The sequence below is a fragment of the Delphinus delphis genome, chromosome 7 (genome assembly GCF_949987515.2).
Source record: "Delphinus delphis chromosome 7, mDelDel1.2, whole genome shotgun sequence".
NCBI lineage: Eukaryota > Metazoa > Chordata > Mammalia > Artiodactyla > Delphinidae > Delphinus > Delphinus delphis.
Window position 1 is genome coordinate 77,763,578 of NC_082689.1, and position 23,953 is coordinate 77,787,530.

The 23,953-nt window shown below is 40.4% G+C and overlaps 1 protein-coding gene across 5 annotated transcripts in view; it reads right to left on the minus strand.

Moving 5' to 3' along the window:
• FMNL2 (formin like 2) overlaps nucleotides 1-23,953 on the minus strand; it is a 303,560-nt gene that overhangs the window by 78,498 nt on the left and 201,109 nt on the right. For all 5 annotated transcript variants that reach the window (XR_011246546.1, XM_060016798.1, XM_060016802.1 and 2 more), the window contains exons 4-6: nucleotides 19,930-20,006; nucleotides 10,943-11,026; nucleotides 7,451-7,603 (exon numbers count right to left, since the gene is read on the minus strand). Coding sequence is in view for 4 of the 5 variants with exons in the window: in XM_060016798.1 (XP_059872781.1) it covers nucleotides 7,451-7,603; nucleotides 10,943-11,026; nucleotides 19,930-20,006 (314 nt within the window). In the remaining variant the exon portion in view is untranslated. The remainder of the gene's footprint in view (nucleotides 1-7,450; nucleotides 7,604-10,942; nucleotides 11,027-19,929; nucleotides 20,007-23,953) is intronic.

The window sequence follows — 23,953 nt, forward strand, 5'->3', positions numbered from 1 at the left end:
CAGTACATAAACTGGCTCTATGCTACTTCCAGCCAGACTCATCTATTCACTGTTTCCTAAACAAACCACGCAGTCTCACCACTGACCCACTGCTCATACCACTCTCCCTTCCTCTCCCCTCTCCTACCCACTCCTCCCAGCCTTCCTCATGTTGTTTCACATGCAGACCAAGTCATGACTCTTCCCTAGGTTTGACTGTTCACTCTAGCCTCTAAGGTTCCATATCATTAGTTCTGGTTATACACAAGTGATACTTAACACGTGTTAGTGCGTATGTGCGTGAACACACACACTTCTCAATCAAATCATATATAAAGACACTGACAAAGTGGAAAGAAGTCAGAAGACTTTGATTATAAATCCTGGCTCTATCACTTACTACCTATGGATAACTTCTCTGAGCCTCATCTGTAAAATGGGGCTAATAGCTCTTGAACACCTCCCCAAGATTTCATGATGATATAATGATGTAAGTATGAAAAATTCTTTTATCAGTCATGAATCATGTACAAACATATTATTCCATGTATCCTTCTGTATCCTCAGCACTTGACAAAGCACCCTTCACATATTAAGTATGCAATAAATCTTGCAGATGAAGACACTAGACCACGCCTGTAGGAATTTGCTGAGTCATCTTTAGTATTTTCCTCAATTCTATGTAGTTATTTACTGACTACTCACTGTTGCACCAGGTTCTTTACAGGAATTGTTAATTTAATCTCACAACCTATGAGGCAGGTCCTAGATCTGATCTGAGAATCTGTGAGACAGAACCCAACAATGCCCTGGCCAGGTGACCTGTTTTTCCATTTCCACATAGCCTCTTCTAGTCAGTTTTCTATCACAGAAAAGACCCAATAAAGAGGTGGAACAAGTGAATCAGTCTTTCTCACAGTGGGAAATGTCTGGCAAATCTGCCGGTATGGTGCACCCACAAGCTACAATTAAAGCTGTCACCATTTTCATAAGCAAGGCCCTTAATATAAGTTCCAAGCTGAGAATGTGGAATGTACACCCTTAACCCAAGTACAATTTTCTCTGTTTACAACACCAAATAAAAAAGAAATGCACAAATCTGAAACACAAGAACCTAACACTTTCGACTTGTTTCTGCTTACAAATGTGCTGAAAAGGCAAAGTGACAATTTGTAGTTACAGATTATTTTTGGAAAGTCTAGGACTTTAGAAAGTCTTTATTTTATAGATGGGTACTGGGTACTGCATTTTCTGCGACCTTTGATCTTCAGGTCAACAGTCTAGCAGGTTAAGGAATGTCTTCAACAGTTCTCCTTCCTCAGAAATAAATCTCAGGTGTTGGCTATAATGATCATCTCATTGTTCTTTTTTCTTCCACTCCTTTGTAGTATTTTCTCTCCTTCTAAAGTAAGTGTTAATGAAAATTTTAATCAGCACCTGCCATCTCATCTGGTGAACAGAGAGAATTCAAGCCTTGAAAATAACTGTTTAAATATATTTTTCTTTGTAGAGTTTCCCCCTTAAATTGGCAGCTAGGGTAAATTCTTCAAGATCCTTCCATAGGGAAATAGTAGAATAAACAAAGTTAAGAAAACTGAATAAACGTAGAATAGAATACAGATTACAACTCTCAGTCATGACAACTGTAAAAGGTCTGAGTTGATTTTATAGAATTTGGGGGGAGAAGAAGGAAGAGAAAAGAGAATAATGATTGTTTCAGAAATTACATTCTTAATTTATAGAAGCTGGAAAATGAACAAAATTGAGTTCAACCTCCTTGTTGGGAATCAACATAGAAAGTGCTTTGGATTCTAACTATAGAATTAGAAGATTTTTTTTTTTTTTTTTTGCGGCACGCGGGCGTCTCACTGTTGTGGCCTCTCCCGTTGCGGAGCACAGGCTCCAGACACGCAGGCTCAGTGGCCATGGCTCACGGGCCCAGCCGCTCCGCGGCATGTGGGATCTTTCCGGACTGGGGCACGAACCCGTGTCCCCTGCATCGGCAGGCGGACTCTCAATCACTGTGCCACCAGGGAAGCCCCCGAAGATATATTTAATGTGATATTATAACAGTTTAAGTTAAGAGGTTAGGTGATCTTCTACCCCCAACAATTAAAACTCAAGGTAAAATGCTCCTGCTGAAATAAAAACTTGTAAGAACTTAAAAGAACTCAACTCTTTCAAGATACCACTTACTTTATAAGCAAACTGGTACAGAGCTGGTGTTTCCATATGTTTAAATAGGATCACTGTTACAAAGAGATCAAGAAAACTGCTTTGAACAGAAGTATCTACTGCAGTGAAGGCCAATGAGCCATATGGGCCAGACATGGAAATAGGTCTGCAGCACCTAATTCCTTAGGTCTTAGAGAACAAGGTCTTCAAGCTGGGCCTCAAGTGCCTCATCAACAAAAAGAGTTGAACAAAAACCTGAAAAGAAAAAAGTTTATTCATAATCTCCCTTTCCATAAAAAGTCACTATCTTCATTTAATAAACTTTCCTTTCAATGCCTTCCCATTGCAAAGAGGTGAAAATAAAACTATATTAACAGAGAACTTTCCATCTTACTCTTGTCATTCATTTAGGAAACAGTCTTCATGTTTCTATATGACCTTATCTTCTAATAATTATAAATATTCCAACACATTGATCATGGTCTCCACTAGAGCATTTGGCACCTTTGGATAAAGTAGAAAAAGGCACATCTCCTGGGAAGGATTAGCAAAACCTCTCCTGCACGGTACAACTTAACATAACTCCATGTGGACACGCTGATATTAAAACAATAATATTTATGGGGGAAAAAATCATCCTGTGAATATACAGGCAGGATCACATGGTGTGACAGTTTGAGTCAGGGCACCTCACTTCAAATCCTACCTCCTTCACTCACTGTTTGATCCCAGGCAAGTGGCTTAACCACTAGAGGCCTCGGTTTCCTCATAGGGGTAGTAATAGTAACAGCTATCTATCTCATAGAGCCATTGTTAGCAGTGAATAATCACAGAAGGCTCTCAGGACAGTGCCTGGTACACAGTGGACACTCAACAAAAGCTTTTTTCCCCAATAAAAATTATATCAATGCTACCAATATCTTTGTGCCCATTTTAAAATAATTTTTAAAAATTACTCCTATGAAAAACATTGCCAAGAATGGGATTACTGCATTAAAATGTGTAAACAAGGATGTAAACTTGAACTCTTCATGTAAACCCACTAAGTATATAAGTGCTAAATAGATGATGACTGTTCAAGAGATGCCACTCCATTAAGATAATAATTTCAGGAAAAGCAATGAAATTTGTTCTAGGAAATCTTAGAAAGAAATATAAGTAAGAGTTAATATATTAAAGGAAACGTAGATCTTGGTTTCCTCACCACAGTGGGAAGGTCAGTTCGGATGGCATACAAGGTCTACCCAGCTTGGTATGTCTATGACCCAATCTCTCCATTAGACAGCCCTCCACCCCTCTGCACCAGAAATGACAGGTTCTCCCCTCTTTCCCAAACATGTCTGATCTTTGATGTAAGGTTTTGCTCATCGTATGCTCATTCACTTTACCTCTACCTGGAGCAGCCTTTCCTCACCCTGAGCAGCAACTCTGGCCATCACCCAAAGTCCCAGTTTATATCTGATCCCTTCCTCCAGGCTTTTAGTGCTCCGCCCTTTTCCTTTAAAATTTGGAACACTGATTTATTATCTACGGCACTGCTTACTTAAGTCTAATAGCATTAACCATGACATTCTTAAAAAATAAAAATTACTTTCTCTTGCATCTGAATTAATGCAACCTGTGTCTTCAAAAATCTAGTGAGCACATATATGCATATACAGCATCATTTAATTTAGCTAGATCTGTAGCCACGTTAACAGAAATCTATCTTAACTGAAGGTACACCAGACTCTAAGCTTATGAAACAGCACAATCCAGGTTTCTACTGCATCAACAAACATTTTTTACAACTGCCAACCTGACAAATTTATGATAAAACAGAATCTAATAGTTGATACAACTCCAGGTGAGTGTCATGTCATAAAATACTTAATCATCTATTTTAAATACCTAAAAAATAAAGTCTACATATGAAGAGGAGAGTGTGCATCATTCGAATTTTGTTTAAAAACAGAGCGTTTTTCCTTTTCTTTAATCAAGCCCCATTTATAAAGTGTATGTTTTTTTTAATGTATTTATTTATTTTTATTTTTGGCTGCACTGGGTCTTTCATTGCTGCGTGCAGGCCTTCTCCAGCTGCGGAGAGTCGGGGCCACTCTTCATTGCGGTGCACGGGCTTCTCATTGCGGTGGCTTCTCTTGTTGCGGAGCACAGGTTCTAGGCATGTGGGCTTCAGTAGCTGTGGCATGCGGGCTCAGTATTTGTGGCTCGTGGGCTCTAGAGTGCAGGCTCAGCAGTTGTGGCACACGGCTTGGTTGCTCCGCGGCATATGGGATCTTCCTGGACCAGGGCCCAAACCCGCATCCCCTGCATTGGCAGGGGAATTCTCAACCACTGCGCCACCAGGGAAGTCCCTATAAAGTGTTTTAAATTTCTTGACATCTCATTTCTTCCTCCAAGTTTAACCAACCCTTTTGCTAAGTGATATAGGGTAAGATTACTGAATCTACATTATTATCTGGAGATAGAGATGAGGGAACTAAAATCTGTATTTGGATACAGAAAATATATTCTAATCAAAAAAAGCTACCAGAATAAATCATCTCTACTGAACGAGACTTAGTATCCTTTTATCCGTCAAAAAAAAGAACTGTAATAATATTTAAACTGCAATATAGCCTAAAGGTTCAAATTCTTAAAAGGAAAAATCATAATATGATAACAGAGTGTATCAAAGTTTAAAAGGCACTGGGCTTTACCCCAGTAGAGTGATGGCATGAAGCCATGCAGTTATCATAACACGGAGAGCAGCTGCCACACTCTGTCACCATGCACTATAAGCTCTCTTGGGCGACATTTTCACCCATGACTTATGAGATTTTCCAGTTTGAAGCCTCAACATCAGTGTGTAAACTGAAGCGACTCCAGAGGCAACAGGGAGAGAAGCAGCTCTGGTGGCATTTGAAATGAAGATACTCAGGCAGAGAAACCAATCTGGCGGTGATGCAAGAGATGAATGGAACCGGAGGAAGAGGAGACAGGAGGACGAGACGATCAGAAATGAGATGGCAGAATGAAAAAGAAGGCCAACAAAAAGAAAGCCAAAAAGTAGAGGCAGCAGAGGAAGAAAGGGGAGAGAAGAAGGAGGAGGAAGAGAAAAAGACATAAACAATCTTTGGGTCTATGAAAAGCAACATGTACTGTGCACCTGCACTTCTGATTGCTGTTTTTATAAGTCAGAGATGCTATCAAATGACCAAATACAGAATTAGAATCCATGCACACAAGAGCTGGAATATCAATGATATACATCATTTAAAAACAAAAACAAAAATCCAAGCTTCAAGTCAACAAGTGGCATGAAAGTTACTGCCATATTGGTTTTCTTGAGAGCCCATGACGGAGAGCCAAAGGAATTTCAAATGTTCCATTCCTGAGCTTGAAACTGTTTAAACACAAAAAAGAATGTGACGCTCGTTTCTTAATTGGTCATCTTCGAGCACACCTGCCAACCAGAAATGTCACAACGGTTCCCAAGTTTCTCAAAACAGCATTTCCATCGTGTCTTTCTCTCTATACTTGGGGTATCTTTTTTTTTTTTTCCCAATTTAAAATGAATTCTAGCAGGATCTACCTTAAGCCAACCGTGAGGCAAATCAGGCTGGACATGGATGTCCCTATACCGTACTGTCCAGGGTCCAGGATCATAACTCTCCTTGGATGTGAGATGTTTCCCCTATTTTCCCGACTCTTCCACTCTACCAGAAACAATGTACTCTCAATAACAGTCTTCAGTAATTTGAAAATAGGTGTAATGAGTTATTAATCAGAAAAGTGACTTCCGGTTAAGATGGTAGCTGGCCAATATATGATACTTTCCAGCTGAGAAATGAGGAGAAAGCAAGTTAAAACGTACTTTGTCAATTAAATTCCTTACACATAATTATAGCTAAACTAATGGCAAGAGTTTCCATTTGAGTTACAAGGTGATTAGGGAATTCTTCAGGCACAATTGGCCTTCCTTCAACTTCTCTATCAGCCCACATATTCCTCTGTCCACATGTAAAGTTCACACAGACCAGCAGGTTATATAGCCTTTGGCCTATTGCAAATACTGTGAGATGAACTGAAACATGGTTCTTCATTATTACTGAATCATTCCAAAGCCGTTAATATTTTTGGCATTTCCAAACAAGGAAAATCTGAATGCTTGATAGGAAGCATCATATTCAAACATCAAATCCCGGAGCAGAACTGAACTTCATGATAAAGACTTTAACTTTCCATGACCAAAACCCAAGTCAAAGGGACAAGAGGTAATAAAAAGGCTACCAAATACAAAAGGTCTGAAAGCCACGTATTCACTGATCACAGCCTGACACGTGGAGTTTACTACAATGACCCAACACCCATGGTGATCTTAAATAGTGACAGGAACAACGTCCACTTGCCAGATCAAGCCTGAAATAAGCGAGATAAAATTGTCAAGCTACAAAGAGTAAGCAACATTTGGGAATGAGGGGCTTATTAATAAAAATTTTTATTAAACTCCTGGAACATAGAAACCTTTATGAACTTGCTCTAGATGATAACTCTGGCTTGTCGGGCAGGAGTTTTGATTTACCCACCCATGTATACTAACTCTGAGTACAGTGGCTAGCAAATTACAGAAGCTCAGAAGTATTTTTCAGTGAATGATTGTAGGTCTGAGTGAATGAACAATCTCAGTGATATTACACCCAGGTGTTCATCCCCCATCCTAACTTAGCATGGTGGTATTTCAGCCAGAAAAGACAGCAGAAGGAATCCTTAGGAGGAAATAGAAGGTTGACAATGGAGAGCACACCCAACCAAAGGAGCACTGCTTAAAGGCATCTCCTTAATAAAAATGATCACTACAGCATTCTGTACCTATGTCTAAGAACACATCCCACAGAACACACACCTGAGCTATCACGGGAGGAAGGGAAGAGAGAAGTCGGGTTTAAACAGCATCAAGTTCTTGAGATCCTCAGATCTCGATGTGCTGCCTCTACCCAGGAAACAGAGTCCAAGTCAGTATATCAGCATCTTCCTGGTTTCAGAAACTGATCTGCCTATGGAGACTACTCTGTTGTGTCATTTGGCAGCAGAATTTTTTTTTTCTCTGCTGAATGAAGGAGTGGTATTTGCAGAAAGCTATTGAAAGTGACTGAGTATTGCCCCAGTGATGATTCCATGAACTCCCGAAGAAACCTGCATTTGCAATCACTGACAACACAAGTGCTGTGTGGCAAGATACAGCAATACATGGCCCAGGATCCTCAACAGAAGCTGTCCTGACATATCTGCCTCTTTCCTGAATCAAGGCACTCACCGCAGTGCAGGATGTCTTCCCGAGCGGGATACACTGTTGCCCACGGGGGATGGCAGGTTGCTCCCTCTGTGCAGGTCCTCGATGGACCGACTCCAGGGCTTTGATTTGTCCACTGAGCTCTCCACAGTGCTTTCCACACTTTCAAAGTCAAAACTAAAACAAAAGAGAAATGCCACTAAAGACTTAATTCACATTCACGCAAATACATGGATGTGCAAAACTCACTCCTTCCAACTATACATCTGCACCTTAATATGGGTTAGTTTTTGCAAACAAAGAAAACTGAAAATGGAATACAAACGAATTTTCATGGACTGAGCGTTAGCTTTGAAAATACAGAATGACAAATAGGGATGTGTTATTCGTATCTTATTATAAGGCTTGCTGACTTACCGATTACTAATGAGCTATGGTGGGATGGGGAAGAAAGATCTCAGAGCTGTCTTCATTTTGCTTTAACAAGTCAATATGTTAGGCTTATACTAATTTATTCCTCTCCATCAAGTTTCACTGAACACTTTCTCCTAGTGTGTTGGCAAGTGTACTTTTCCAACCATATGTGATACATTACTTGCAAAGTTATGAATTTGCTTTGATTTTGGAATCTCTTCCCAATGTGGTGCTCTTTAAAGTAGGGCTGTTGTTTCTCTGACATTTTTTGAGGTTATTACTCATGTTAACCATGTTAGAATAAATGGCTAGTTAAATTGCTCATTCTTGTATAATTTTAGGAATTTTTAAACAGACAGGGCTTTGTGTTCTATGCATTTTTCCCCTTCCAAAGTCAGTAGCTCTGCTTTCTCAAAAATACATTTTATCAACTGTTTCAACCCATAGTTCCATCAAGCAACACCTGATCAGACAGAAAATAAACACAATGCAGCTATAATTAATAGCATCTGGAAGATATTGGCGGATATCGTGGGAAAAAACATCAACAACACATAAATAGCAAGTATGACTTTTTATACAAGTATGACTGCCAAAATTAAATATTTGGTTAGAACTACCATCTGTAAACTAGGTTATGTTCTCCATTTATTAAATTGTAATCCAGATAACAGAGACCGATGCACAAAGTCATTGAATGGGTCTAACAATTCTGTCATTCCTTAGGATACAGGAAGCAGTGAACAGAAAGGGGTGGAATTGAGGAATCTAACAGATCCTTAAGGACTAAAAATAGAAGCCTATAATTGGCACTGGAAAAGGTAAACCTAGGGGGCATCCCAAGGTCACTCATATCATTACGACTCCCGCCAAGCCACTCTGCAGCCCCCATATGTTCAGTTGTTCAGCATCCTTATGCTCCTCTCAGCTCATCTCCGACTCTCACTGAGCAGAAAAAAGAAACACACACCTTGGTGAAAGTTCCCGTTTTAGGGAAGGTACATGAGTCTGTTATTTCACATTACATGAGCCAGAAAATTGTCACATGCTGAGGAATAGTAAGAAATTTTTTTCAGCCCATTTAGTTTCAAGAAAGTATGTACATAAATTATGTATCTATGTATAATTTTTCATGTAATTAAAGTACAAAATTTCATGTAATTAATTTTGTAAGAAAAACAAAAATAAAACTAATAAGCAAAGAATGTAAAGCTAATGCCCACCCCACCCCCAAAAAAAGTAGAAGATTAGGAACCAAAAGCTCTGAGCTCTGATCTTTTGTTGTCTTTGCTCTTGGACTGTGGACCAGAAGAATTCCCTCAGAGTAGCACTACCTTTTCCCATTGGTCTCGTGTGTAGGTGCATTTGGGAAAGTTGCTTTACAAGTTCTATCGTGATGGGGTAAAGGGTTAATTACAGCCAACATATTACAAACAGCATGCAATTCTTTCCCATTATTCCTGTAGTTTCTTAGCCCTTCCTTAATTCCTCAATAAATGTTCTTCCAGATTTTAAAATATGCAACAAGATAATATTCCTATTCTGTTTTGTCATATAATATAAATTGTAAGGGAGATTAGCAGTTTTCAATGTAATGGAGGTAGATAAGGAACGTTTGGAAGAGCATGCTATAAAAACTAGAATTATAAGGAAGATAAGAACTTATCTACTGGGTTTTCTTATTATATTCCATATCATATATGAGTTATCAAAAACTGAAACTCATCAGGCCAGTTTCAGTTAACACTTTACTTTCTGCAGCTATAAGGTAGGAATAATTATAGTTTTCTCTTCACAAATTCTCCAGGAAGCGATGAGGATTATAAGATAACATCTGGTTAGATCTTAAAGTGGGGCAATATAAAAAACAAGTTCCTGCTTTGAAAAGAAGAGTTGAGAAGAAAAAAACACCATCTAGGCTGAAATGTCTTCCAAGCAAATTAAAAATACAGTATTGGGACTTCCTTGGTGGCGCAGTGGTTAAGAATCCGCCTGCCAATGCAGGGGACATGGGTTCAATCCCTGGTCCGGGAAGATCCCACATGCTGCAGAGCAACTAAGCCCGTGCACTACAACTACTAAGCCTGCGCTCTAGAGCCTGCGAGCCACAACTACTGAGCCTGCGCACCCTACAGTCCATGCGCCGCAACCACAGAGCCCACGTGCCGCAACTACTGAAGCCCATGCGCTCTAGAGCCCGCATGCTGCAACTACTGAAGCCTGCGTGCCTAGAGTCCGTGTTCCACAGCAAGGGAAGCCACGGCAGTGAGAAGTCCATGCGCAACAATGAAGATCCATCACAGCCAAAAAAAGTAAATAAAAATTTTAAGAAGAATACAGTATTATTTCCTCAATCTGTGTGTGACAGTGGATACTGGAATAGTTTTTGATTAAAGAGGAAATGTGGAGAAGAGAACATCTCATTCAAATGTACACTTTTCATTCCTGTTGTAAATCTTTCCAGAAGCCTAGCAAATGAGAAAACTTTATGAATCAACAAAGGAAAGGTGAAATAAGTAAAATTTTTTTCCTGCTCTGCCCCATTTTTTCCCCTTCCCCCTATGAAGGGGAAGTCAAAACAATACAAATACCTATAAATTAAAAAGGGAAAACCTCTTGCTGACTCCACTTCCTCCACTCCCACTGTGTTTGGTACCTACTTCTGCAATCATTTTCTCTGTATTTACTAGCACCTACAAATATACATATACAAGTTTGTTTGTTTTTTAAAATAAAAAGGGAGTCACTCCTCCGTACTTTGCTTTATTCACTCAACAATATATCATATACCTCTTCCAATAATTGCTAGAGTATTCTACCATATGGATATACATAACTTGAGCACTAAAGAAAGCACTTCTTTTTGAAATAAGCACTCCTCTAAGGGTGGTTTTACTCCCCTGTTTTATTTCTGCCTTAAAAGCATTTCTAACAACAATTATGAGATTTGCTTTTAGTTACTTGAATATAAACAAACTTCCTTAAACCTTACCACATCTGCTTCTGGGTGTCTCCCCTCAGTGTGGTACCTAATTTTACCACTGAGATGCAACTTCTGTGACCACATAAAATTTTAAAGGAAACAAGCCAAGTTTTACTTACGTTACTGCGTATTGTGCAAATGACAGATATTCTACTAGAACATCAAGACCTTTATTTTCTTCATTCAGAAACTCTCTGACCCATCTGTTCAAAAAAAAAAAAAAATCATTGGCAAAGTTCATCGCATGCTCTACCATGAAAAGGACACAGTGAAAACTTGTTTTTTTCCACCAGAAACATTCACCGCCTGAAAGGAACTACAGAGTAAGGCCTAGACTATAACACATGAGGTAGGAGCTTTTAAATATGGCAACTAAGAAAACCATAATATTTCAGCATGAGCGACGAGGGGTCAAAAAGTGTACGAGTTTCTTCCTTGTATTTTACTGCTTAGGAGACTGACGATAACCTGTAAGGAACTTTCTGAAACAGGAACTTGCTAACTGTCCTTCTCTTCCACCATAATTGATCTGGAGCCTGCCTGTTTAAGGAGCCAAGACTGCACGGGGAATCAGGCAGACTAGGGACATGACAACATAACCACTGAAATCCAGGCCGGACTCCAAATCCACATTCAACTCCTTCTTGGCACACTGAGCTGTAGAAAACACTCAACTAGCCAATGAGAGACCAGTGTTTATGGGCTTCTGGAAATTCAATAGGTATAATGACTTACTTAATTTTTTCCATGAATGTTAAAACCTTTAAAAAAGTCGCAGGCACCACACACCATCATCAAAGCCAAGGCATGACAAATACCATGCTTCTTAAAATTCATTTTAAAATGATACCACTTTGCATTTGAATGGTGGATCTGAACGCAGTTCACTGAGAATGTTTACACATTTTTATTTGTTCATAACAACGCCTAGAAGATGGAGCAGAGTGGTCAGGTACTGAGGATAAACACCTGTTACCGCACGTCACAGATTTCCTCCAGGACATCCACCTTCAAAGAACATGTGATACCCCATCAAGCCTTCACTGGGTTGGAAGCTCCAAGAAGTAATAAGTAAAAAGCTGTGCTATTCTATCACAGAAGTGATCTTGGGGTACATCTGCCAACAGCAATGCAAAGTGGTTGCCTTCCTCCAGGAATACCAAGCCAACAAGGTCCACCAGCTATGCACACGATGGCTCCTATGGAAACCAGTTTTGACAGCTATTAGAACAACAGTGGGACAATTCTACCATGTGTCTTTAAGGATGAGCAGTCCCTTGAGGTTTCTGTCTTAAAAGAAGGAAAAAAAACCTGGTGGATTCAGAACGCCTATTTTTAAAATTTTGTTTTTAGGGGGATTTTGTGGTGGTTGTTTGTTTTATCCTCCAGCTCATCCTTTCTTCTAGTCCTGTCATCTGCATAATGTAACCTCAGGTCTTCAGGCAGTTCCAGAAGACAGTAAGGTGGAAAAAGTAGATAGCTTGCCTCGTACTTCCCCCAAGTGCCTCAGGCAGGCTGTGACAAAACGTATGCACTTAACACAGCCATGTGTAAGTATATAACATTTAATCTAAAAGAGACCTAGGGAATTCCCTGGCCATCCAGTGGTTAGGACGCCGTGTTCTCACGGCCAAGGGCCCAGGTTCAATCCCTGGTCGGGGAACTAAGAACCCACAAACCGCGTGCCCCGCCCCCCCGCAAAGAAAAAGAGAGAGACCTAAAGTGGAAACACTGGCAAAGAAAACACTACCTTTTGGGTCTCACGAAGTGGCTGTGTTATGAGAGCTGACCAGAACTAAGGGGATGGCTATTAGGAGAGGCTGAAGTTTCATTTCACCACCACCACATACACGCTCTCACAGCATCTACTTCTAGATCCTTATTTTCATTTGATTTATTTTAAATTACTCCCAATATGGCTAGGTCTCAGAAGACATTGGACATTTTTAAGTGCTGATAATTAAAAGCTTAGAAATGGTAAAAAAAAAAAAAAAATTTCCCTTTTAAAACTGGTAGGAGACTGAAGAAAGCTAGAACTCACTATCAAATCAGATGACTAGCTGTGCTCTTGAAATTCAAGCCTCTTAGCCTCTCTGAGGCCTCTCCATTTGTCAGATCTATGGGTTCTGACTGCATAATTTAAACTAGCCCTCCTTGGTGGCTGCACAAAACCACACGGTCCAGATTTTTCAGAGCAATCTTGGTTTCACATATTCTGTCTCAGTGACCCATAAGAACACTCTAATTTAGGAGTTGAGAAAAACAGCCATTATAGTTCCTTCTGGTTGATTTTCCAGACACTGCCTCTAAAATGTAGAGATGGTCCACGACATCCTAAGGACCTGCTAGCACCTTCATCTCACTTAGTTTAGCCACAAACTGGAGAGAAGGCAAATGACTCATGGATATTAAAAAAAAAAAAAAAAAAAAAAAGAGGAAGGAAGGAAGAAAGAAATGGTAGGAAATAGCCAAATACAGTCAGAGCTACATTTCTCTTGACTCAAAGTACTAATACGCATATATTTTCATGCAGTGATAAAACCTATTAATTGGCTTTTACTTCAATTTAGCACCCTTATCAGTGCCCCTGCCCTGACTTGCTGACTTTGAGTGAAAGCGCTTTAAAAATAAATTTCAGGACTTCCCTGGTGGAGCAGTGGTTAAGAATCCGCCTGCCAATGCAGGGAACACGGGTTCGAGCCCTGGTCCAGGAATATGCCACATGCCGCGGGGCAACTAAGCCCGTGCGCCACAACTACTGAGCCTGTGCTCTAGAGCCTGTGCTCCGCAACAAGAGAAGCCATTGCAGTGAGAAGCCCACGCACCGCAACAAAGACCCAACACAGCCAAAAATAAAATAAATAAAACCTTACTTTTAAATTAATTCATTCATTCATTAATTTCAAAGTGAAAGTCAGGAGCCAGCTGCTCCGTTCCTAAAAAGTCGGCGACAGTGTAACACGTCCTGCCTTTGAGAGGTTTAATTTCATTTTTAACCTCTTTTTCTAAGCTGTGAGATCTTCCCTGGGTCTCTGTTCTGGCCCAAACCCCTGCAGGTGGTTTAGGAAAGAATAAGCTAGAGATCCATCACAGCTGACTACCTTACCCCCTTTGTCAAGTGGTATCAGGTTAGTAAAGTCATCTCAGCAAAAAGGCTATGGATTACAAGAACAGCCTTCTCTTTTCTTCTTGTCCTCTCAATCCCTATCCCTTCTTTACTTATGATATTCTGTATAGGAGAAAACAGAGGCGAGAGTGAACTTCTGTGGAAATCAAATAGGTAGAGATGAAAAAAGGGCAACTTTCCAAGCAGTATCTTTAATCTAAAGGCATAAAAAAATGGATGCCCCATTCTGCACATTTATGTACATGATCATGACATATCATAAATGGAGGGTTCCCATAGTAAATTTCCATTTTCACCTCTGCGCATGCTACACACGCTTTAATATAGTGCCAATATGCAAAACAGTTTCAAATTGGGTGATTACAAGTTTTGGAAAGTAGAATTATTTCTGACTCTGACAGCACGCATCACTTACTGAGTACCTCACAGATTCGATGTAATTACCATATGTTGTAAATTTGAATTTACGCAAATTCCAAATCAACTGCTTAGGAACTGGGAGGCACAGTGATAATGAGAAATAGCTCTGGGAAAAAAAAAACTTATTCAAGGAAGGGCTCTAAATGCAAGTGCCAAGAGTTACTGTTTTACTGTAGACAGGTCAAAGCTTTGTGTCCAAATTGCTATTGTTTTCTCTCTGCCTCCCAAATCTCAGAACCTCATTGTTTTCATCTAGAAAATAAAGTCTCAAAGGACATTACTGGCTTTAAATTTCTAAGATCAAACAACAAAACAGACCCGAGACACACAAGATGAATGGACAGATGGTGAATTCCCTCTGCCAGTTTCCTTTAGAGAGATACTACAGGCATCCGGTAGGAACTGCAGTTGCTGACAAATCATGAAAAAAAAATCACAAGAAGCGAGAGATAGAAGGTAAACATCACCCAGATTCATCATCAGCCACCAAATCTATTTTGTGAGACAGCATCTCAAACTGGTTCTCAAAATATAGCCCATGGACCACCAGGGGTCCCTGAAACCCTCTCAGGGGTCTGTGAAGTTAAACCTATTTTCATACAAATATTAAGTAGTCGCTTTTGTCACTGTGCTGACACTTGCACTGATGGTACAAAAGAAATGTGAATGAAACTGCTACCACCAAACAATACACCTTTTTACTTTATTCTTCACCCCAAGCACTCAGAAAGGGAAAAAAAGTCAGCTTCACTTAAACCTGTCCTTAGTGAAGTGCTAAAAATTACTGACTTTATTAAAGCTTGCTCCTTGAATATATGTCTTTTTAATTCTCTGTGTGACAAAATGGAAAGCCCACATATAGCACTTCTGCTGCCTGCCCAAGCACCATGGCCGTCTTGAGGAAAAACACTGGTGCAATTGCTGGAGCTGCAAACTGACCCAGCCATTTTCTACATGGCATGTCCAATGACAGACACATTGTGGTTATTCTCTCTTGGGTATTTGGCAGATATTCTCAAAAGTGAATGAAGTGAGCCTGTCATTTTCAGGAAAAGAACTGACAATATTTTTTGTCAATGATAAAATCTGAGCTTACAAACAAAAAAATTAGAATTCTGGAACACTTATATTTACCACCATGAGTCTGACAGCTTCCCAATACCTAAAGTAAATTCTGATGACACTGGTGACTATTAACAAATATGATTTTATATTGTAGAATAAAATGTGTTGATGTTTGAAAGATCAGGATAACTCAGTGAAACAATATATTTCAAATGATTTTTTCATGATGTTAAAAAGTATTCATGGGTAGAAATACCCATTCAAAGTGAAAGACAGCACAATGGATTTTAGTATCGACATAACAGAACACAAAAGCTCACTGATTCGGTTTCAGATTCTATCAATACATTGCAACTAAAGTTAAGAAATTACACCTTTAAATTTGGGTGTGATACCAAAAAATAGCCACAATTGTCTGAAATGGTTACTTAAAAACTCTTCATTTTTCCAAGTGTGTATCTGTGTAAGGCCAGGTTTTCTTCCTATACATCAACCAAAACACATCATAACAAATTGAATGCAGACAAAGATGTGAGAATCCAGCTGCCTTCTATTAGTGAGACAGTAAAAAGATTTGTAAACGTGTAAATCAAAGCCACCCTTGTCACTAAATTTTTTTTGCTTTGGAAAATAGTTATTTTTCATGAAATATGTTATTTGTGCTATATTATGTTTATTATTTTATATTTATATATTTACATTAAATATTTATTGTTAAATAAATATTAAATTTTATTAAATAAGCATATCTAAAATTTCTTAGTTTAAATTTCCAATATGGTAACATTAATAGCTAAAACCCACATAAAAACTTACTGGGGCTCAAAATAATTTAAGACAGTAAAGGAGTCCTGAAATCAAAAAATGTAAGAACTGCTGGTTTAGATAACAGGCTTTAGATTTGGACATCTCCAGGTCCAAACCTCAGTGCTTCTCAATTGTGTGGACTTGAGCAAGATACTTAATTGCGGACTCTCAGTTTCCTCATCTGTAAAACGGAGGTTCAGAGGAAAAGGGCAATAATAAAAAGATTTCTGTGAGAAATAATACATTTAACTTACCAAATACCGTGCTTAGTAACAAATACAGTGCTTAAGAAATGACTAAATGATTATGATCTTGAGGACTTCCAAAAAGCACCATCTAAGGATGAATTAATCGTAGGGTAGCTTGAGGCCCACATATACGTGTTAAACCCCAGAGAAGACACTCACTGCACATTCCCCAGCATCTTCCTCCTTCTACAGATCTCCTCCTCTCCTTGCCAACTTGCACCTCCTGCCTGTCACCTCACGCCCATTCTTCTCATCTCCCCCACCGAGATACAGTCAAGCAAGCACCTTTCAGGACGTCTATGACCTTGCACTCAGGATGAAAAGTAATTTTCCATCATAATAGGCAGTTTTACTCAAATGACCTACCTGCAAGGAGAGTGAGCCTACACCTCAGTTTCATGGACTAACATCCGCCAATCTATCCCAACCGCCAGCACCTCTGGAATCTTACCACCCCATATCCAAGACATCCCAACGCCCGTCTCCCAGTAGAGCACAGCCAAGTCAATGTGCTCTAACAGTGCTCAGCTCCCTTCAAGGGTATTTCAAGTCATTGCAAGGGCTTCGATTAGTCATAATCCAATTCTCCTCCACTGTTATAGTTCCTAAGAGTAAGTGAATGAGATTATTTCTAGTCCAATCCTTATTTCAATTTGGCTCCCCCCCAAAATTAATTATCTTTCTCACGAGACTGTTCCATTTATAGTTTTAGGCTGACCCTTTTGCTTGACAAAGCTGTAGCTTGGAATGTTACTTCAGCAAAGCCCCAGATTTTAACCTTGGAATGCAAGCATATGCCAAAAATAATTTTTTTTAAGAGAAGTAGACTTTAAATGTAATTCTCCCTTTTAATTTCTGAAAATCATAAACTCCTAGGTAACAGGGTCCTTTTAGACAGAGAAGGTAACATTCTCTGCATGGATTTCCTTAGGGATATATTACACAACACTGTCCGATAATTATTACATTTAATATTATTTTCAACAAGCATAACAACAAATAACAGCTACCATATATTGAGAGTAATTACTATGTATTAAACCCTATATGAGGTCTTTCATAAGTTATCTCATTTAATCCTTACAACATTCCTATTAGTTAAGTATTATTATCCTCATTTTATAGATGAGAAGTTAACTTAGGTCACATGATAAATACAGAGAGTTTATGTAACTTACTTAAGTCAAATAACTGATAAGGGGGCATGGCAAAAATATGAGCCAAGATCGCTCTTTCCCTAAGGAAAATGGGCACCCAATTACCTTTCTAATATAGTGCCCCAAAGAGTGCAATAAAAATCTAAGGATTCCCTATGCAGCACCTTGCATTCCCAGAATTCCTCACTGTACTAATTGATTACTTTCACATTATTTAGTAATCCTTCAGAAGTTTTCCCAATCAAATACGGTCAAGCCAGTTAGTTTCCATCAAGAAAAGTCCAGTTCAGGTTTGGGTTTTCAGGACAAGCAAATCAGGTCAAAATCCTGGTGTGTGTTTTCACTCCGTATAAGGTTATGCCAATAATTGGTTTCAGACAATCAGACAATGCACTTCCATGAACTTTTGGGCTGCTAAAGCCAACGCTTTCCAAGTGTCTCACATAGATAGTAGACAAGGGGAAACTTCAGCTGGTGAAGATGAAAGAAATGCAAGAATCTTTCAACATGCCTCGAGTATCCTAAACAACAAACCACTCCAACTGCTTGCAGATTTGCACTGGCTTCCACCCAACCAGACCTCTTCTACTCAGCCAACTTTATATTGGAAATGATCGTCTTGCCTTGGTATTTGATGGTCAATTTCACATTATTTCAGCAATGCTTAAAGAAATGCTTTCTGACAGTTTGTAGAAATCCTGGCTGCAGCTCATGCCACCATTTTCAGTCACGAAGAAGTGCCAACAGTACGGGGTTGGACGCTACCAAACGGAATCTAGCTCCTGATCCACAAATATTGGAAAGTATTTGAATTTCCTAAGCTTTGGATGCCCAGCTATATTAAATCACCAACACTTTCACCCCCCAATAGGCAAGCCTCGTTGTTTTGATCCCAGAGTCCCAATTATCTTATTTCCTTTCAAGGAAAGAGCTGCCAGATTAGGCTAGATAAGAAAAAGAACATCGCATTTTGAACAAAACGTCTGGCTGGCTCTACAGCTGTAGACTTTGTGGAAGTCTCTCACCTTCTCTGGTCCTTAATTCTTTTAATTTGTAAAACGAGGGTCTAGGCAATCCTAAATTTCTCTTCCACTTCTATTTTCATGACACTCTGATCCACTGTTCTATAGCCCATTTTCTGGGACAAGAGTGATTATCAACCTTAGGTTAGAATCAGTTCATCTTCCAAATATTTCATTCTCAAGGTGCCAAACATGTGAAATTATCCTTAAGGAAATGAATATTCTCACCCAGGCTATGGAGCTATAAATTAACCTTGCATTTCTATGACTTAAAAAAGCTTATTCTGAAATAACTGCAGAAAATAACCATTTGAATGGCTTATACCAAACATACTCAGAAGTAGAAGTAAACTGCTACTTAGGTAATTATTTTACAAAGACGCTGAAAAACAAAAATGTGATATATATGTAAAACTTCATTTCCAATAGACCTATCACAGGGGAAAATTCTAAAAGATCTAAAGTCTACAGTCTTTCCCTTGCAAATCTCAAAGAATCAAAATCCAGAGGGGTTAAATGATTGCCAGATGTTAAACAGGTACTTTAGGAAGAATTGAAGCTATATAATAAAATACTGACATCATTCTGCCTTAGAGAGAAACCATCTTATTTGAAGGTACTGTACAATTCTGATTATCTCAGGAGGGAGGGAGTGTGTAATGAAGTTGTACTTGGCTTGAGGCAAAGCAACCATGCTGTTGTATGAAAAACTCTTCAAAATGCTTAGTGCAGAGATTCCCCAAACTTTACTTTCCAGTGTGGATTTAAATTTCATGGTCCTGAAATTTGGGGATGTAGGAAGAAGAGACTCAGAATGAAGTATCTAAATGCAAGGGGGTATGTCAAGTGACACCACTCCAGCTTCTGTCCCCTTCTGGCCAGGGAATTGAGAAAAGAATGAAGCAGCTTCAAGTAACCAGGTCAAAGACCTCCAGGGAAGGCTTCAAGACCTTCCAGGATCTCAGTCTACATGACTTGGGGGTTCCTGACTTCCCAGGGAATCACTATACACACACCATCACTGCAGGCAAGCAGAGAACTTTACAATTAGTATGAACATCCCAAATCAAGGACTGTCTGTCCTGCTTCTGATTCTTGCACAGTGAGCAATTCAAGAACTAAAACAAAGGTTCCATCCATCTAAACCTCAGTCTCAACTTATAACGAACAGCAAGGAAGCTTAATTCTTTGGATATGATTCAGTCACTTTGTAAAGTGTCCAAAAGCTTTAGAGCTAAAATGTTCAGTGGGCACACTTACCCAATATGGTTGGTTCTTAAAGAAATTTCCAGTTCTCTTAGCACTTGTGTGGACTCTTGAACACGCCGTCTGAATTTCTATAATTCAAGAACACATACTCTCACAAAACATATTTTAGCAAGTGCTATAACTGCAGCTTACTTGCAATAAGTTTAACAGAATATGAAAATATCTCTGCTTCTAAAGGGGGCTTCTCACACATTTCTTTTTGCAAAGCACACAAATTTTTCTCATCGTAACAGTCAGCTTAAGTGAAAGGACTGGGGAAAATGACTTATTTCATATACTAAGTGTCTCTGAGTAAGTAGCTTATTTTTTTCCCTACCCCACAATACAACAATACTCACTGACATACCTATGCTGGGGTCCCTAAAATCACCCGTTTCAATCATTCGCTAGGGCTCACAGGACTCAGCATACAGTTGTTCTTGCCCCTAGGATTTATTACATCAAAAAGATGCAAGGTGTAATCAGCTAAGGGAAAAGGTGCGTGGGGTGAAGTCCAGAGGACACCAGATACAAGCTTCCAAGAGGATTCACCCATAGGAGTCATAAATGACAATATTCGTGAAATGCTGTCAACCAGGGAAGCTCATTAGACACTTAGTGGCTGGGGTTTTTACTGGCTCATCACTTGAGCACTCTCTGCCTAGCACATACCAAAAGTGCAGCCTCCCAAAAGGAAAACCGGCATTCCGCATAAACCATGTAGTTGGCATCAACAGTTTGGGCACAGTGAGTCATTATTAACAGGGAATTCTGGGAACTCTCCCGAAATCCAGGTCCCCAGTTGCCAACCAAGAGCCAAACTTGCAAGCAGGCCTAAGGTGGCAGTCTCATACCTACTATGCTTGTTCTCTTCTGCATGACCTCACATGGAAGGTCCCTCCTCTAGACACCTCCCTTCTACTTGAGGAATGTCCTTCCTCATTCCCCTGCCTATCAAAATGCCACGTGTCCTTCCAGAACTCCCTCAGGTCTCCCTTGCCCCAATGAATCCTCCTCTGATAGTAAATGTACTCATTTCTCTATCCTCTCGACTCCAAATAATCTCCAAGGGATCACTGGGTTGCACTGCACGTGAGTTCTTTGGAACACAATTTCCTACAAAAATATTTCTTTACAGTCACTCAAGTCTTAGGCCAGTCTGGAAGAAGGCCATTTGATGCGCAATGCCTTCTGAGAGGCGTCCTATGCTCTCTGTGCTAGAGACCCAAACCACCTTCAGGTTACACTGTTTTCAGGAAAAGCCTTTGAGAATCCTGGCTCAGGATATTAGGGATCCTTCTCCTCTGCTCCCATGACTGCAGAAGGAACAGGGTCATCCAGCTCCAAAGACAAAGGCATCCAAGGACAGGAAGGACAGGAGGAAGGTTAGAAAGGAGGATTCCGGGATGTGGGGAAAGGAGAGCCCTGCCACAGGCAGGCCCGGGTGCCCCAGGGAAGACTGGACCCCTGCTCAACACTGACGGGTTCCTGCTACCCTCTTCCCTTCTGAAGACCCTTTACTTCTCCACCAGCTGCTTCTCACCAGAGCAAAAAGTCTCAGTTTCCCCGACTGCCACTCCTGAAGCACCCAAGGACCTTCTCAGGTGTGTAGCATCCACAATATGTGAAATAAAAGCATCCCTGATGCCATGAAAAAAGAGAGCCACCCCCTCTTTTGTCAAGAAAGGCTTAAGAAACAACAAAGAGTCATCCATAGGTTGGAGGGACATCCAAGCCCAGTGCTTCCTAGAGAGCCTTCCGGCAATGAGGACTGCCAATGAGGTAGGGTCTATGGCCGCACAGCTGAGGAAACCATTTCCAGGTGTGCTGGATGCTCCAGAGGGGCCAGTCCCATGTCAGAGTCACAAGTCTTGGGCTGTCTGCACATGTGGCCTTTAGGAAACAACTCAGCATTCCTAGCTATGCATTATGCATAGTTCTGATTCGTTTCCTGCCGCCTGTGCTGGTTCCCTAACTGAGCCTTATGCTTCCTCAGGGCAAGGTCATCCCTCACATACACTGTGAGCTACAAGCGCACCCAGTGTAGCACGGAGGACCTAACAGTGTGAACGAGGATCTGCAGAAGGACTAAGAGGCATGTATCAAAACAAAATAACTCAAAATACTGAGATAAGAGAGGCGACAACAATAGCAGATAACAGTTATTAGGCATTTGCTACGAGGCACTACACTTTTGCAACCGCAGGAAAACTGAGGTAGAACTAAACTGACTTCGCCCTGTATTCTATTCTCTTGGCAACCGTTTGAATTTCAGCTGGTGGACTTTGGACCGCAGAGAAATCTTGGCATCCACTTCCCTAACACATAAACAAGGGCTGCCAACACTCTGCACTTGTACAACGCACCCAGAATACTTTAAAACACTTCAAAGGGAAATCGTGCGACTGTGGGAACCAGCGAACAAGAGCCGGGTACCACTTCTTAGCAGCGTTCACCCTTCCCCCAGCCCTCTCTGTACACGGCAGGCCCAGGGAGGAGCCCACGGAGACAGCTGAGCCCTGGAGACCTGTATAATAGGGTTTCTTTCACAACTGCAGGGCCCACAGAGGACCAGACTCCTTTCTTCATGGCCTGTCGCCTCTCCCTATGCCAGACATGAGCACATCCCCCCAAAGCACAGACTGAGAGCCTCCTGGTATTAAATAAGGAGACTGGTTTGGAGAGATATCTAATTTAGGCTCTTCCTTCCCTGCCCTACAGGGTTTCACTTAAAACTACTTAGAAGAAAATCGAAATAGAAGATGCTTCAGAAATTTTTTAGAAGACAGCAAATTAAGTATCTTCAATTCAATGTGAACAAAAGATTAATGAATGAAGTGCTTGAGGACTCCAGATGCAGTTAAGGGTAAACTGCTCAGCTTAGACTGTCTGGCTAAAATGGAAAGGCTGATTGGAAATCTCTTTCTCCCTGACTCTAATTCAGTTGAGAATCGTAAACTCATTTTAACTGCAAGCCATGCCTTACTCCAAGCAAAATCTCCTTTTTTCCAGGCTTTAAGCAGGACAGTTATGGTGAGTGGAACAGATCATTTCCTACTGCCAGCTCCTGACAGAACTCTTACTAAAGCAGGGATGGTTGATCCAACATCCATTTTATTTTTTTCTGAAAGCTGAATGACTGATCTTGAAATGTGAGGCTCAGGCCAAACACGGCCATTCAGGTGAATACACTCGGGTAGGGCAGAGATTTCAGGAACGAAGGTCAGCCCGGACAGACATCCTCTGTCTTGGGCCTCTTTATGAAGTTATTTGCGAGGAAGCAAAACACTTTCTGAGCAGCTGATTTGTTGTTGTTTTTCATCTTACATTCCCAGGAATAATTGTTCCGAGGAAGAACTGGGACTTGGCCAGGAAGAATCCACCTCTTCTCTCCAACCATCTTCGTCCCCATGGGGCTTGAGGCTGGAGTCTAAGAAGCACTCTCTAGGAGTTTACGTATTTTCCTTTTTGAAAGAATTTGACAAATGTTGAGATAACTGTCAGGGGCTGGGACACTGAGTATACTCTCAGTCTTGTGTACGAATACGGCATTTCTGCCAGAGTCAGCTCGGGACGAGTGTGCCTGATCCTGGGTCTGGGCTGTCCAGCCAGAAGGTTTACGAGTTGGGGGATTTCTGAAAATATTCCTCATACAGAATCTTGCTGCCCCTGTGCAAAAGAAATAGTCTTTTTTTTTTTTTTTCTGGGTTGTGTTTTATGTATATGGGTATGCCTTCCTTTAACCCTCTCTAATGTGATGAAATTGAAAGGTGCTGTATCCTTGGGGAGGGGGACAAGAAAGAAACTAAGAATTAAGCAGCTGTCTCACTTAGCAGGCCTGACAGAAGCTCTTTTAAAAAAAGAAATGTGTGTGCCGTAGTTATGAGGAGGGTATTAGGATACTTTGATAGGTACATTCTTAGAAGAGGAGGCTATGTCACATATGGCGCTTAGGCGACAGCAAAGGTCCACAACCCATTTGCATCATCACTCCTAGACTTTATTTCCGCTTGTCTGCATAGTAACTACAGGACAA